A 13,016-nucleotide genomic window follows, 5' to 3' on the forward strand; every position below is an offset into this window, starting at 1 on the left:
GATGCTAGAAGCACCGCCAGGACGGGGACTAGGCGTGAAGAACCACCAGGACTTCTTCAAGGAGCTGCCCCCGCCTCGTCTTCTTGAATAGGACACAAACCCTAAAAAAACTAAAAAAAACACCTAATAACATAGCCCTCTTGCGGCAAGGTCCGAGATCGACCACGTCTCCATGGTCCTAGGACTGCAGGAGGCAAGGTAGACCAGCGGCGGCGCCAGCGAGAAGCTAGAGAAACCATATCTCTGGTCGCCATTGGTCGCACGAGCGAGGGGGTACACCCATATCTGTTTAGTCATCACTATTAAGGATAGATGGAATATAGGACACGATGAACGTAGAAGAAATAAAAATATCAATCAAATGTAGCATAGACCAATTATTTTTGGACAAATATGATGACCATAAAAGCGTTGTGTATCCCAAGCTACATGGAGACTTTATAAAAAAAACTGAAAAGATTATTGTGAGACCTCAAGAAATTATTATTTTTCCAAGGAAACTTCCGTTCTACTCCCACTGTCCGAAAAAGTTTGTCCCTCAAATGGATGTAGTGCTAGATACATCCATTTAAGAGACAAGCTTGGGACAAGTTTTTTCGGACGGAGGGAGTATCTAACTTCAATCATGGCAGCACAACGAACACCGGAAATAATAAAAAATACATCCAGATCCGTAGACGACCTAACGACGACTACAAGCACCGAAGCCAAAATTTTCTTACTTCCTGCTAGCCACAAATCTTTCCTTTTGCAGCCTATGAGCCAACCCAATATTTGAGAAGTTTTTACATATATATTTTAAACACACCTGTTAATGTTCTATGAGATTTTTAGATATCCTTTTAGATTCGTTAAAAAAAATACGACTACACCATGGTGCTCGGGAACCAAATTGCCACTCCCATGATTACGGAGTACTACATTCCTCGAAATTGTCTGTCTCTACATATATTCCGTTGCTGAATACTCATTGGTAGTACACAAATATATGTACATCCAACATGTAAGGATCCAAATGCATCCCTACCGGACCACACTATGATAGATAGACATACTTTTGGTTTCGAGCATAGCTTGGTTGCTGGTGTGGTGTACTCCCTCCGGTCCTTTTTACTCTGCATATTAGGTTTGTCTGAAGTCAATCTCATCCAACTTTGACCAAGTTTATATAAAAAATTATAGACATTCACATATCAACATAAATTTCATTAGATTCATCTTGGAATATATTTTCATATTATATTTATTAGATATTATAGATGCTAATAATTTCTAATATAAATTTGGTCAAACTTAGCAAAGTTTGACTTTCAGCAAATCCAATGTGCAGAGTAAAAAGGACCGGAGGGAGTATGTTTGCACAGCTGTGCGTCTGCCTCTTGTGCTTTGTGTAAAGTTTAAAAGCCACTGCCTGTCTCATGACCATGTCGACTGTGGCTGGATTGGTCCGTGAGAGAGAAGGCCCTAGAGATTGTTGTGTACACATGTCGGCATGGCATGTGTCCATCCATCTGTGATCTGTGCCATGCATCGGACCACTGGCTGGCTAGCTAGCTTCCACAAGAGTTAGATCCGGTTTTTGTTCTTCATTTGGCGCCATGCATGCACATGCGTGCGTCGACCACAGATTTCTGGGGTGGATGGTACATGGATCTGATAAGCCATTCAGTTTTTTTGCACATTGTTCGTATTGGCGAAATGCACGCCAGTATTATATAAATGTATATATGCCAGGAATAATAATGCCCGCACACGCATGATAGAGTCGTAGGGCTTGACGCGACGTATGCGGAGCGAGAGAGAGAGAGAGAGAGGGTGTTTGCTTGTATTCATGTGTGTGTGAGAGAGGCTGAGGTGGCCTGAAGTTGATGTGGCGAACATGTCCGAACTGCTCAATTTCTTCCCCACCACATATGAGGTAGGTTTGAGAAAATCCAGACTGTCCGAATATATGTGACAGGATTGTGAAGGCCTATGGACCAGGCGTTTTTGGGTCTGAACAAGGTCCCGATTGTCCACCTGAAAATATGAAAAATGTTTGAGGAGTGCCTTTGAAGATGCTATAGTGCCATCATGCACTTTGTATAGTCATATATGGTGGGATGTAGACATGAGCAATGGCAGCTTTGCTCGATAGCCCGACATCCGGGCTGGGTTGTGTTGGGCTTCAGCTCTAAATTTTAACCGAAGTTTAGAATTGACAAATACTATGAACCCGAACGAAAGGAAATGCATACATACATACACACACAGGAAGCGTGTGAGGAGAGACGTTTCTACTAGCTGCCTGAAGGCAGACATGGAGGTATACGACATGGAGAGATGGACAAAGCTAATGGTTTCGGTGTCAGCGAGGCTTCTCCATGGAGATATACGTGCGTCATACACGCACACGTCATGCGTGATATCAAGCAAGCTCGATCGATCGATCTAGACAGAAACAGAGAGAGACCTGGCTGGCTGGCACAATTCTGTCATCGATCGCCAGAAGCAATCCAAGGCAGCTGATCCATCAATCTTGGGCTTCATGCATCCATGCGTACGTCAGGATTGCTCGCGTCACCCGCGTGACGCATGCATGTGATCGATGAGCTGAGCTCTCCTTGCTCGTTTCTTTTTCTTCCGTCAACAAATAATCAATCCACACGAGTAGACACCAGAGCATCTCCAGCCGTTCGACCCCACGACGTCGAAAAAGAGCCATCTAGGAACAAACCGGCGCTTGCTTAGCGCGTGGGGGTAACTTCGTTCCCAGTCGACACCCCAGGTTGTCATCAAAATCGCGCGAACTCAGAGATATTTCATACAAATTTGGACAAACTCGGCGATCTGGCACAAACTTAGCGAAATTTCATTGAAATTTGTAAAAAAAAAAGAAAAGAAAATGCAAACTACGCCTACTTTTTTTTAGAAATGGAGGATTACCCCCGGCCTCTACATGTGAGCGATGCATGCAGCTATTTTATTAATTATTCACAAAGACCTTACAAAGTAGTACATCAGGTAGTCTAAAGCCACCATCTTAACAACAACTGTCGCTACTCATATCCATTTGATGAAGGTGTGCCGGTAGTCCGAGCCTAATACCAAATAGACTTCGCACCAAAGCCTAACATCTAAAGCCGGATGCCCCAACCAAGCCACATACTGGGTTTGGGGTACAAACCGGTCCGACGCACTCTCATGTGTCGTCACCGCCGTCTTCCGCCGATCCATCTTCAAAACATGAACTGACGCAACGATCTTGTTAGGCCTGCCGTCGACGCCACCACGACGCCAGACAGCGCCGTCCTCCTGCGCTAGTCCGTCCACCCGCATCGAACGCCGAGACTCCATTGCGACACGCTGCCGAGATCCGCCGTCCTCGATGCGGGGGATGAAACCCCGCTCCGCCTCTGTGCCCTTCCAGTCAGCACCTGCTCCAGAACGATGCCCCCAGGAGGGATTACGACATCAAAGATGTCGTCATCGTCCGATCCGGAAAGACCCAGATCTAGGGTTTCCCCCGGAGCATCTCGAGCGTGGTGCCGCGACTTGCCACAACGATGCCTCGAGAAGGGAACGACGTCACAGACGCCGCCATCGTCCGCCATGACCGTAGTCGGCGCCAAACTACGCCTAGCCCTGCTGCGCCGCGGCCACCGCCTGCCATCTACATGCCGAGAAGCCTGTTGTAGAAACGGGTGTAGTCGCCGCCGCCGCTGCCGTCGTCGTCGTCGTCGCGCGCCCCGCCGGAGCCGCCGCCGTCCCTACTGCACCCCTGGCCAGGGTCGCCGACGCGCGGTGGGGGGTTGGACGGCCCGGCTCGTCCTCCTCGTCGCTGTCGAGGACGATGACGCCACCCTCCTCGCGTCCGCGGCGCCGGGCTTGGAGCTCCGCGTATGCCCGGTGCTGGCGGAGCAGCTGCTCACGGGCGTAGTCCTCCCTCGCCCACTTGAGGGCGACCTTGTCGTCGGGGGCCACCATGCCCGCGTGCTCCGGCTTCACGGGTAGTAGCCCCGTCTCGGGCTTCGGCCGGACCAGGCGGAGGGAGCGCGGGGAGGGGCGGGCACTCTCGTTGATGATGAGGGCGCCGTTGCGGGTGCGGCGACAGAGCGGCGTCTCCTCCGGCTCCAACTTGACGGGGTGAAGTGCCGGCGAGATGGAGGAGAGCGAGCCGGAGCCCGAGGACGATGACGTCTCCGACTGCATTCGTCGCGGCGTCCAGGAACTGCCACGACGGCGAGAGAACGACAGCCGCGGTGGGTACTCGAGGCGCCGTGTGTTGCCGGTCTCAATGTGGTCGAGAATGGCCTCGAGGGTGCGGCCGCACACGCCCCATCAGTTGCGCCGCCCGTCGGCGTTGATGATGCCGTTGCAGGAGGCGATCTGGTCTTCGCGGCGGCGCTCGAAGTACATCGTCCACAGCGTGTGGCTGTCGGCGGCGTAACTCGGCTCGTTCCGCTGCTCCTTCGTCAACGACGAGCGGATGTGGGCGATCTCGGCCCGCCGTGCAGCCCCTTCGGGCACCGGTCGCACTGGGACGCCGCCGGTGCTCAACTTTCACGACCCCGGCACACACATGTCCGAGGGCGCCGAATACTCGGCCTCGTAGAGGAGGCGCACCTCCGGCTCTTGTAGATGGCGGCGGCCGAAGCCGTTCGCCGCCGCGCCGTCACCTGGAAACCTCTCAGCCATTTGCTCGTCGGCGGGAAGGGGGGAGGATGCTGCTTTGTGTGGTGATGCGAGGGGGGTGTGGCAGCTGTGGCGTTCATCGGTGGGGAGATCGGCTTTTATAGCCGCAATGGGGCGGTGAGAGCCTGCATGCCGGGCGATGCGTGGCGGGAGCAGGCAGGACGCGCGTCGGTCACTGCGCCGCCCGTGAGGCATCAATGGAGGCTGACTGACACGACAGCGCGGCAGTCTTGGCATTGATTCTCGCGGGAACCGAGCAATGAGGACCACGAAGCGGCGTCTCGCTGAATCGGCGGGCCCTATCCCTGTTCGCACCAAAAACGCGTTCCCCGACGCCCCAGGCGCCCCAGCGCGCCGGGTTCGGTCTGGGTCCGCCGGCGCCAGTTTCGGCCCAAACCGGCGGATAACGAGCTCCTGTGGGCGTGACTGGACCGATTTTGGGCCTCCGGTGCCAAAAAAAGTCTGAGGGTGGGGCCTGTTGGGGGCGCGGCTGGAGATGCTGTTATAGTCTTGCTTTGCTCGCAGTCACTGAATTAATGCGGCCAACATGAAGATCGAGCTTAGTTGCATGTCCATTCAGCACGGTCCAGCCCATCATTACTCACGACTGGTAAACTGCAGCAACACAGCGGCAACAACTTAGGTCAGTGATGTCTCACATTTTTATTTTTATTATTTTCCTCTCCTTCCTCTCTTGCTCCACCACTTGGGCGGTCCACCTTGCCTCATTGTTGCCCAAGCCGGCGGCATCGAGGATGGGGAGGTTGTGATGTCTTGCGCTACTGATGTGGGGGCATCGAGCGGCAATGATGCGGGAGGCAGGCCGAGGAGGGGCGGCAGAGGAACAGCGGCAGACAGCAGCATTGCAACGTCACCCGGGATGGCGAAATGGAGGCCGCCAACTAGAGCTGTTTGTTTTTGTTGCTTTAACCATCAAAAAACCTTATGACGACTTATGAAGGGGTCTTTGCTGCGAGACCTAGGAATTTGTCGAGCTAGGCCCTGATAAGCCTGGCCCTAACGATCCGGGCCCAACCCTAGCCCGGCCACAAAAATGCACTATTATGTATTTGAAGACATTCCCTTAAAAAGTGTATTTTAAGACATATTTTATATTAAAAACTATTGTTTGGGTATAAATACATTATTATAAATACATTTATTTTTAAAAACTATATTCGAAGACATTTCGAGCTTCCGCCCCGTCTATCGGGCTTTCGAGCCATCAGGCCCATGCCAAGGGCTATTTGCTCGTGTTGCTCCTACAACCACATTTTTCGAATCTATGGAAAAAGGGACCCAGCTGCTACAAAGGAAACCTTGCCCAACCAAATATAATTCACCACCGATTTGGTGCGGTGGTAAACTAAGTTTTGGTCGTGAATCAAAGTACCTGTTGATATTTCCCTCAAAAGGTGATAATATCCATGGAAGTTTTTTTTATGCTCCCTATCTCGCATGCATGTGTACTCACCAGTGCAACCACATATATTTTATAATATATGCGCATATATTTTAATACTTTAGAGTGTTCGTATGCGGTGTCCACACATATATCTAGCTACTTAGGCACATTTTCCACATCCTGGCCTGCCATTATCCTTGGGAGCGCACACACATCACCCATCTGTCCCGTCCGCCTCCCATTTAAGCCACACCACTCCAGTCCTCCTACTACCTATCATCCTTTGGAATTCTTCATCTCCTACCTCCATCTGGCTGCTCCATGAAAAACAAAACACTCACTCCAGCTAGCTAGCAGCTGCCTTCTTGTATTCATAAACCCTCACTCCTCCTCACCCATCCCCCCCTCCATCATTCTGGTTGCATTGCGACCATCGGTCGAGATGGAGATGCAGGCGAAGGCGGCGAGGGGCGGGAAGAGGAGCAGGACGAGCGGCGGCACGACGGCGACCAGGGTAGTGGAGAGGAAGGAGGCAGAGAGGGAGAGGAGGCAGCACATGAAGGCGCTCTGCGCCAAGCTCACCTCCCTCATCCCAAAAGAACACTTCTCCAACCCTGTAAGACCACAAAACAGTACTCCATATGTTGTACAATTTGTTCCCCTTTTAGCTGAATTATAGGACACTTAGTTAGCTGCTTCTCTGGCCCCAAAAAAGGAACAAGATGAACACGTTTAGTTATTCTGAAGTCATTTAGTCGGGAGGGTTTGTTGTGTGTATATATGGACATTTATTTCACTCTACCCAATTCACTATCCAGTAGATCCTATAGTAATTAAGTATAGTCCTTCTCATCACATGAAATATCGTAATCTTTTTTTTTTGCGGGGAATGAAATATCGTAATCAACGGGCCAAGGCAATTGAGTTCTACGTACGGCCGGGCATTTAATTTTGTTGGCATGTGTTGCTTTCCTTATGAACTGTGACGTAGGAACGTACAACCTATTAACTATTTTGTAAACATTTCCCGTTGAGATGGACAACCGAAGCTAGCCGACTGGTACAATCATGCTATGGACCTCACTTGCAGGTGTACAAAATAGTACTAGTAATATTGAAACATATAAATTTCTAAAGTTCCCACCTCGATATATTTTTCTGGCATACTCTGAATATACAGCCCAAGTTCCCAGGAAATATCCAAGCTAGTGTCATGTTTGAAATGCGTAATTGTTTTTGTTCCAAGCTTGCGAGAATCATTTTGTTCATCTCTCAAAAACTGAGCACGGAATTTGGATATCCACAAATATATAAGAGAATACATATAATGCTTTATTAATTTTGTGCCTCAAATGGACGTACGGGGTCTTATGCGGCTCTTCACATAAATATTTCTTACCTATTAATAATACGTGCTCCGTCCCATATTAGTTGTCGGTGAAACAGATGTATCTAGCATTGAAATACGTCGAGATACATTCATTTCAGCGGCAACTAATATGGGACAGAGGGAAAGTAAACCCATTAGCTTATCAAACTCTCTGTCAAGTAGAAACAAAAAGTATGAAGATAATCCACTGTTAGTTTTACAAGAGATGATTTGATAATATTTTCAAACTCAGAAGATTATTATGTCTGGTCATGTGCATATTCAGGATGCATAGATGAGGAAATATAGCTCTTCCATTATCAAAATAAGAGACTTATCTTTGCAAAACAAATTAACATCCTTTGATATATTTTATATTTTTTCTCATATTTTTCTAACAATGTTGGACTTTAAATGTGTATCTAGGATACGATGACCCAGCTAGGCAGCCTGGATGAGGCTGCGTCATACATCAAGAAGCTCAAAGAGAGGGTGGACGAGCTGCAACATAGGAGGAACTCTGCACAAGCAATGGCTGCCGCAAGAGGGGCTAGTGGCGCCTCAACGCCCACCACCACCCCTACCACGAGTGGTGGTGCGGGGTCACCAGAAGAAGAGAAACATTGGGAGGCATCGGCACCGGTGGTTGAGGTGTGTCAACACGATGATACGAGCATGGATGTGGTGCTGGTATGCAGCACAGAGAGGCCGATCATGCTCCACCAGGTGATCACCATCCTCGAGGAAGAAGGCGCCGAGGTCGTCAATGCCAATCACTCCGTTGCTGGCCACAAAATCTTCTACACCATACACTCCCGGGTATGTACATACATAGGTATAGCCTTTCACATCTGCATTAGAAAATACAACCCATGTTGTAAAGTATAAGACTAGCCAGAATGGGGAGTAACTTAGACTAGTAACATGCCTATGTTACTAGTCTATGTTACTACCTCTATAGTGGGAAGTAACATATATGTGATAACATGCAACACTTCATTTATTAGGTATAGACTCATCTTCCCTTGATATGTGTGATGTTACTCATACTACTAGTAACTAGCTATGTTACCACATGCCTCTATTTCTTCATTTATTGCTTGCCACGTCGTCTATTTTATCTAGATATGTGTGATGTTACTACCCATGTTACTCCCCCTGTGGGTCGTCTAAGGCACACACGAGTCCGAGTATTCATTTTGACCATAACTATTTACTTGCTGTGTCCATATTATTGGAGGGGTTTACATTTGTTTCTACTGTACCTACACATATTGAAGTAAACTAATGGTATATATACAAGTGAAAGACACAAAGGGAACATGAAAGTGATGCATGTATACATACATGAAAAATATGAAACCGTAGATTCCTCTCTATGTAGAAAGATATAAAATTGGGGAAAGCTAGATAAAGAGTTTGAAAATGACCTTAGATATATACATGTGCCACAATTTTTTTAACTCATTTCTTTTCTCTTCCTCCATCTCCATCCGCTAGAATTTATGTCTTAAATTTAACCTACAGTGACTGGAAAATGTCTTTACTTGCATGATTAAGAACTTCTTTCCATCTAAATATAAATCCAATTTATTATCTACCTTTTCCATTAAATTAGCATGGGTTAATTAGTTGCGTCAATTAATTTCCTCTCTCTATCTTGTGCAGGCTTTCAGCTCGAGAATTGGCATAGATGTTTCAAGTGTTTCTGAACGACTGAGAGCATTGGTATGATAGTAAACTGATTTGTGTAAAATATATATCCCATAACTATATATAAAGAGAAAATCCCGCATATGGTACATATGTCTAGTTATTAGTTGCTAGAAGAATGGGATGGAAACACACTTCAGTAGCTACATAACATCTTCTTCATGTTGTTTTCACAACATGATCAATGTATGGGAAGGAATGTGGACTGTTCAGCGATTTATACCGACTTTTGGGCTGTCATATCTTGTTGTACGTTGCTGGAGTATTTTTGGAATAAGATCATAGGCATGTATTGCTCGATATTCTGGCTATGTGATTACATGGTGCAGATGCCCAAAAATATCACCAACTTGCTCGAATGTAATTTACTTTCTACTGGTACGGGCTGCTTAATTATTTGCTTCATTTAATCATCGCACATCTGGGAGAAAAGAGTATACCATGCAGGTGTTTTTTTTCAGATAGCTATATACAGTATATAGGGTAAGAAGAAATTCATTATTTAGGGGAATGAACTTTGTTCCCACAACATCCAGACTTTGACAGTCAGACATTGACAGTTATGTTAATTAGTATCCATTGGCGAAAGCAAACTTTGGCAAAACAGAAGAGAATACTCCCTCCGTTTCTTTTTAGTTTGCATATAAGATTTGGTCAAAGTCAAACACTGTAAAATTTGACTAGCTTTGTAGCAAAAGATATCAACAATGACACTATGAAATCAATACTACTAGATGCATGATGAAATAAATTTTCAGAACATATAACTTTAGTATTGTAAATGTTAATATTTTTTTCTATAAAGTTAGTCAAATACTTTGACCAAACCTTATATGCGGAGTAAAAAGAAACGGAGGGAGTACAAGATGTGGACATGTGGGCGTCATGCCAAACAAATATATGTTGACTAAAGTATCAAACAAAAGAGTATGTCAGAAAATATGTTGACTAAAGTATCAAATAAAGGAGTATAATATGCGGTAAGACCGAGCAAATATTAAAGAAAGGGATGGATGAAAGTGAGAGGCAGATGTTACTGCATCCATGCATGTAAACGTGCTGAATACTATTATGTGATGGCTTTTGGTTCTGGACCCATTCAATACTTCACTTTCTTCCTCGACGTCAAGAGAGTGGGTGATTCGGGAGAGCCTGATGTGGTGGGCCGAAAGCTCACCAAGAAGGAACACGTCTGTTTGTTCATTTTTGAAATTTAGCAATCGAAAATGACGTTTCTCAAAAAAGAAGAAAAAGCAAGTGAAAATGATTGGTTGCTAGCTAATCGGCACTTTTGAGAATCACCACTTCCTTAAAAATTGCATCCACTTTGGTTTCTTATAACTTGTGTCAAGCATGAAGCTCCAGTATTTGTTTAACGTCAGTGTTTAAATTTTGTTGGGTTATTTTTGTAGTGTCTTCGACAATAAATATGTCGTTACAACTAGGTATACCAACGTCGCTCTGGCCAACATCCGTCACACGAAAGCCAAGACACATTCCTCCATCTTCAATTAATTGCTACTAGCTATACTGTATTATGCTGAAATATTGTGAATCGACAACTCATATGGATGTCAATTTCAGTGTAGTAGTGTGAATGCAAGTAGATCGATATGTAGCAAGTCAACCCATCCGTTATAAAATGGCGCACATACACACGTAGCGACATGTCAGTTGAACAATGGAATGTTACATTAGATAATATATGCACGTGATAATTGATACTCCATCCTTTCTGATTTATAGCGCTTAAATCTGAAATCTCATCAACCAAGACATTTTGTGAGTGAAGGAGTGTATCACGTACTTTACAAAACTACCGCAATTAAACTCATGCACTAATTTGAATTAATTGCAGTGCATGCATGCTTGGCCACTAGATGAGTTGGAACATTACATGCATTGATGTGTTTCTTTTTAATTCTTGGATGAAAAGATTTAACTAAAAATGAGATGGAGATGAGCCCATTAAATTGGAAAAAACAAACAAATTAAGATAAGCCCTATAAACCGAAAAGGAGGGAGTAAATCTAAATTAAATTGACCCTTTTCAGAAGCACGCGGGCCAATAATGTCTCTGCTGAAGGAAATATGCTCTAGAGGCAATAATAAAGTTGTTATTTATATTTCCTTATAACATGATAAATGTTTATTATTCATGTTAGAATTGTATTAACCGAAAAATTAGTACATAGAAAAAATAGAATGTCCCTAGTATGGCTCTACTTGACTAGCTCGTTGATCAAAGATGGTTAAGTTTCCTAGCCATAGACATGTGTTGTCATTTGATGAATGGGATCACATTATTAGAGAATGATGTGATGGACAAGACCCATCCTTTAGCTTAGCACTATGATCGTTTAGTTTATTGCTATTGCTTTCTTCATGACTTATACATGTTCCTATGACTATAAGATTATGCAACTCTCGAATACCGGAGGAACACCTTGTGTGCTATCAAACGTCACAACGTAACTTGGTGATTATAAAGGTGCTCTACAGGTGTCTCCGATGGTGTTTGTTGAGTTGGCATAGATCGAGATTAGGATTTGTCACTCCGATTGTCGGAGATGTATCTCTGGGCCCTCTCGGTAATGCACATCACTATAACCCTTGCAAGCAATGTGACTAATGAGTTAGTTGCGGAATGATGCATTACAGAACGAGTAAAGAGACTTGCCGGTAACGAGATTGAACTAGGTATGATGATACCGACGATCGAATCTCGGGCAAGTAACATACCGATGACAAAGGAAACAACGTATGTTGTTATGCAGTTTGACCGATAAAGATCTTCGTAGAATATGTAGGAGCCAATATGAGCATCCAGGTTCTGCTATTGGTTATTGACCGGAGATGTGTCTCGGTCATGTCTACATAGATCCCAAACCTGTAGGGTCCGCACGCTTAACGTTCGATGACGATTTGTATTATGAGGTATGTGATTTGATGTACCGAAGGTTGTTCGGAGTCCCGGATGAGATCACGGACATGACAAGGTGTGACGCCCCCGATTTGACCGTACACTAATCATGCACGCAAATGTGTACGATGAAAATCAAGGACTCACGGGTAGATATCACAACACAACTCTACAAATAAAATAAGTCATACAAGCATCATATTACAAGCCAGGGGCCTCGAAGGCTCGAATACAAGAGCTCGATCATAGACGAGTCAGCGGAAGCAACAATATCTGAGTACAGACATAAGTTAAACAAGTTTGCCTTAAGAAGGCTAGCACAAACTGGGATACAGATCGAAAGAGGCGCAGGCCTCCTGCCTGGGATCCTCCTAACTACTCCTGGTCGTCATCAGCGGGCAGCATGTAGTAGTAGGCACCTCCGGTGTAGTAGGAGTCGTCGTCAACGGTGGCATCTGGCGCCTGGGCTCCAACATCTGGTTGCGACAACCAGGTAGAAGGGATAAAGGGAAAAGAAGGAGAAAGCCACCGTGAGTACTCATCCAAAGTACTCGCAAGCAAGGAGCTACACTAGATATGTATGCATTGGTATCAACTGGGATAAAGCTATTATATATGGACTGAACTGCAGAAAGCCGGGATAAGGGGGGATAGCTAGTCCTTTCGAAGACTACGCTTCTGGCAGCCTCCGTCTTGCAGCATGTAGAAGAGAGTAGACTGAAGTCCTCCAAGTAGCATCGCATAGCATAATCCTAACCGATGATCCTCCCCTCGTCGCCCTGTGAGAGAGTGATCACCGGTTGTATCTGGCACTTGGAAGGGTGTGTTTTATTAAGTATCCGGTTCTAGTTGTCATAAGGTCAAGGTACAACTCCAAGTCGTCCTGTTACCGAAGATCACGGCTATTCGAATAGATTAACTTCCCTGCAGGG

At 45.7% G+C, this 13,016-nt stretch overlaps 1 protein-coding gene across 2 annotated transcripts; it reads left to right on the forward strand.

Moving 5' to 3' along the window:
- The first annotated feature begins 6,343 nt into the window (after nucleotides 1-6,343).
- On the forward strand, nucleotides 6,344-9,501 carry LOC119344698 (transcription factor bHLH162-like). 2 transcript variants are annotated; one of them, XM_037615063.1, is made up of 3 exons: nucleotides 6,344-6,695; nucleotides 7,875-8,283; nucleotides 9,117-9,501. In XM_037615063.1, exons 1-3 carry the CDS (start codon nucleotides 6,522-6,524, stop codon nucleotides 9,158-9,160), a joined length of 627 nt encoding a protein of 208 aa, XP_037470960.1. In that variant the 5' UTR covers nucleotides 6,344-6,521; the 3' UTR covers nucleotides 9,161-9,501. The 2 variants fall into 2 exon arrangements, with proteins under 2 accessions (XP_037470960.1, XP_037470959.1); XM_037615062.1 differs by having other exon boundaries at nucleotides 6,345-6,695; nucleotides 7,875-8,267.
- The last annotated feature ends 3,515 nt before the right edge of the window (nucleotides 9,502-13,016 follow it).

This window comes from Triticum dicoccoides, unplaced genomic scaffold, assembly GCF_002162155.2.
Source record: "Triticum dicoccoides isolate Atlit2015 ecotype Zavitan unplaced genomic scaffold, WEW_v2.0 scaffold180738, whole genome shotgun sequence".
Taxonomy (NCBI): Eukaryota; Viridiplantae; Streptophyta; class Magnoliopsida; order Poales; family Poaceae; genus Triticum; species Triticum dicoccoides.

Coding starts and splice junctions, on each gene's coding strand:
- LOC119344698 (XM_037615062.1), top strand. CDS start 6,522: ATGGAGATGCAGGCGAAGGCGGCGAGGGGCGGGAAGAGGAGCAGGACG. Junction 6,696..7,874: donor AAGAACACTTCTCCAACCCT/GTAAGACCACAA, acceptor ATGTGTATCTAG/GATACGATGACCCAGCTAGG. Junction 8,268..9,116: donor TCTACACCATACACTCCCGG/GTATGTACATAC, acceptor TATCTTGTGCAG/GCTTTCAGCTCGAGAATTGG.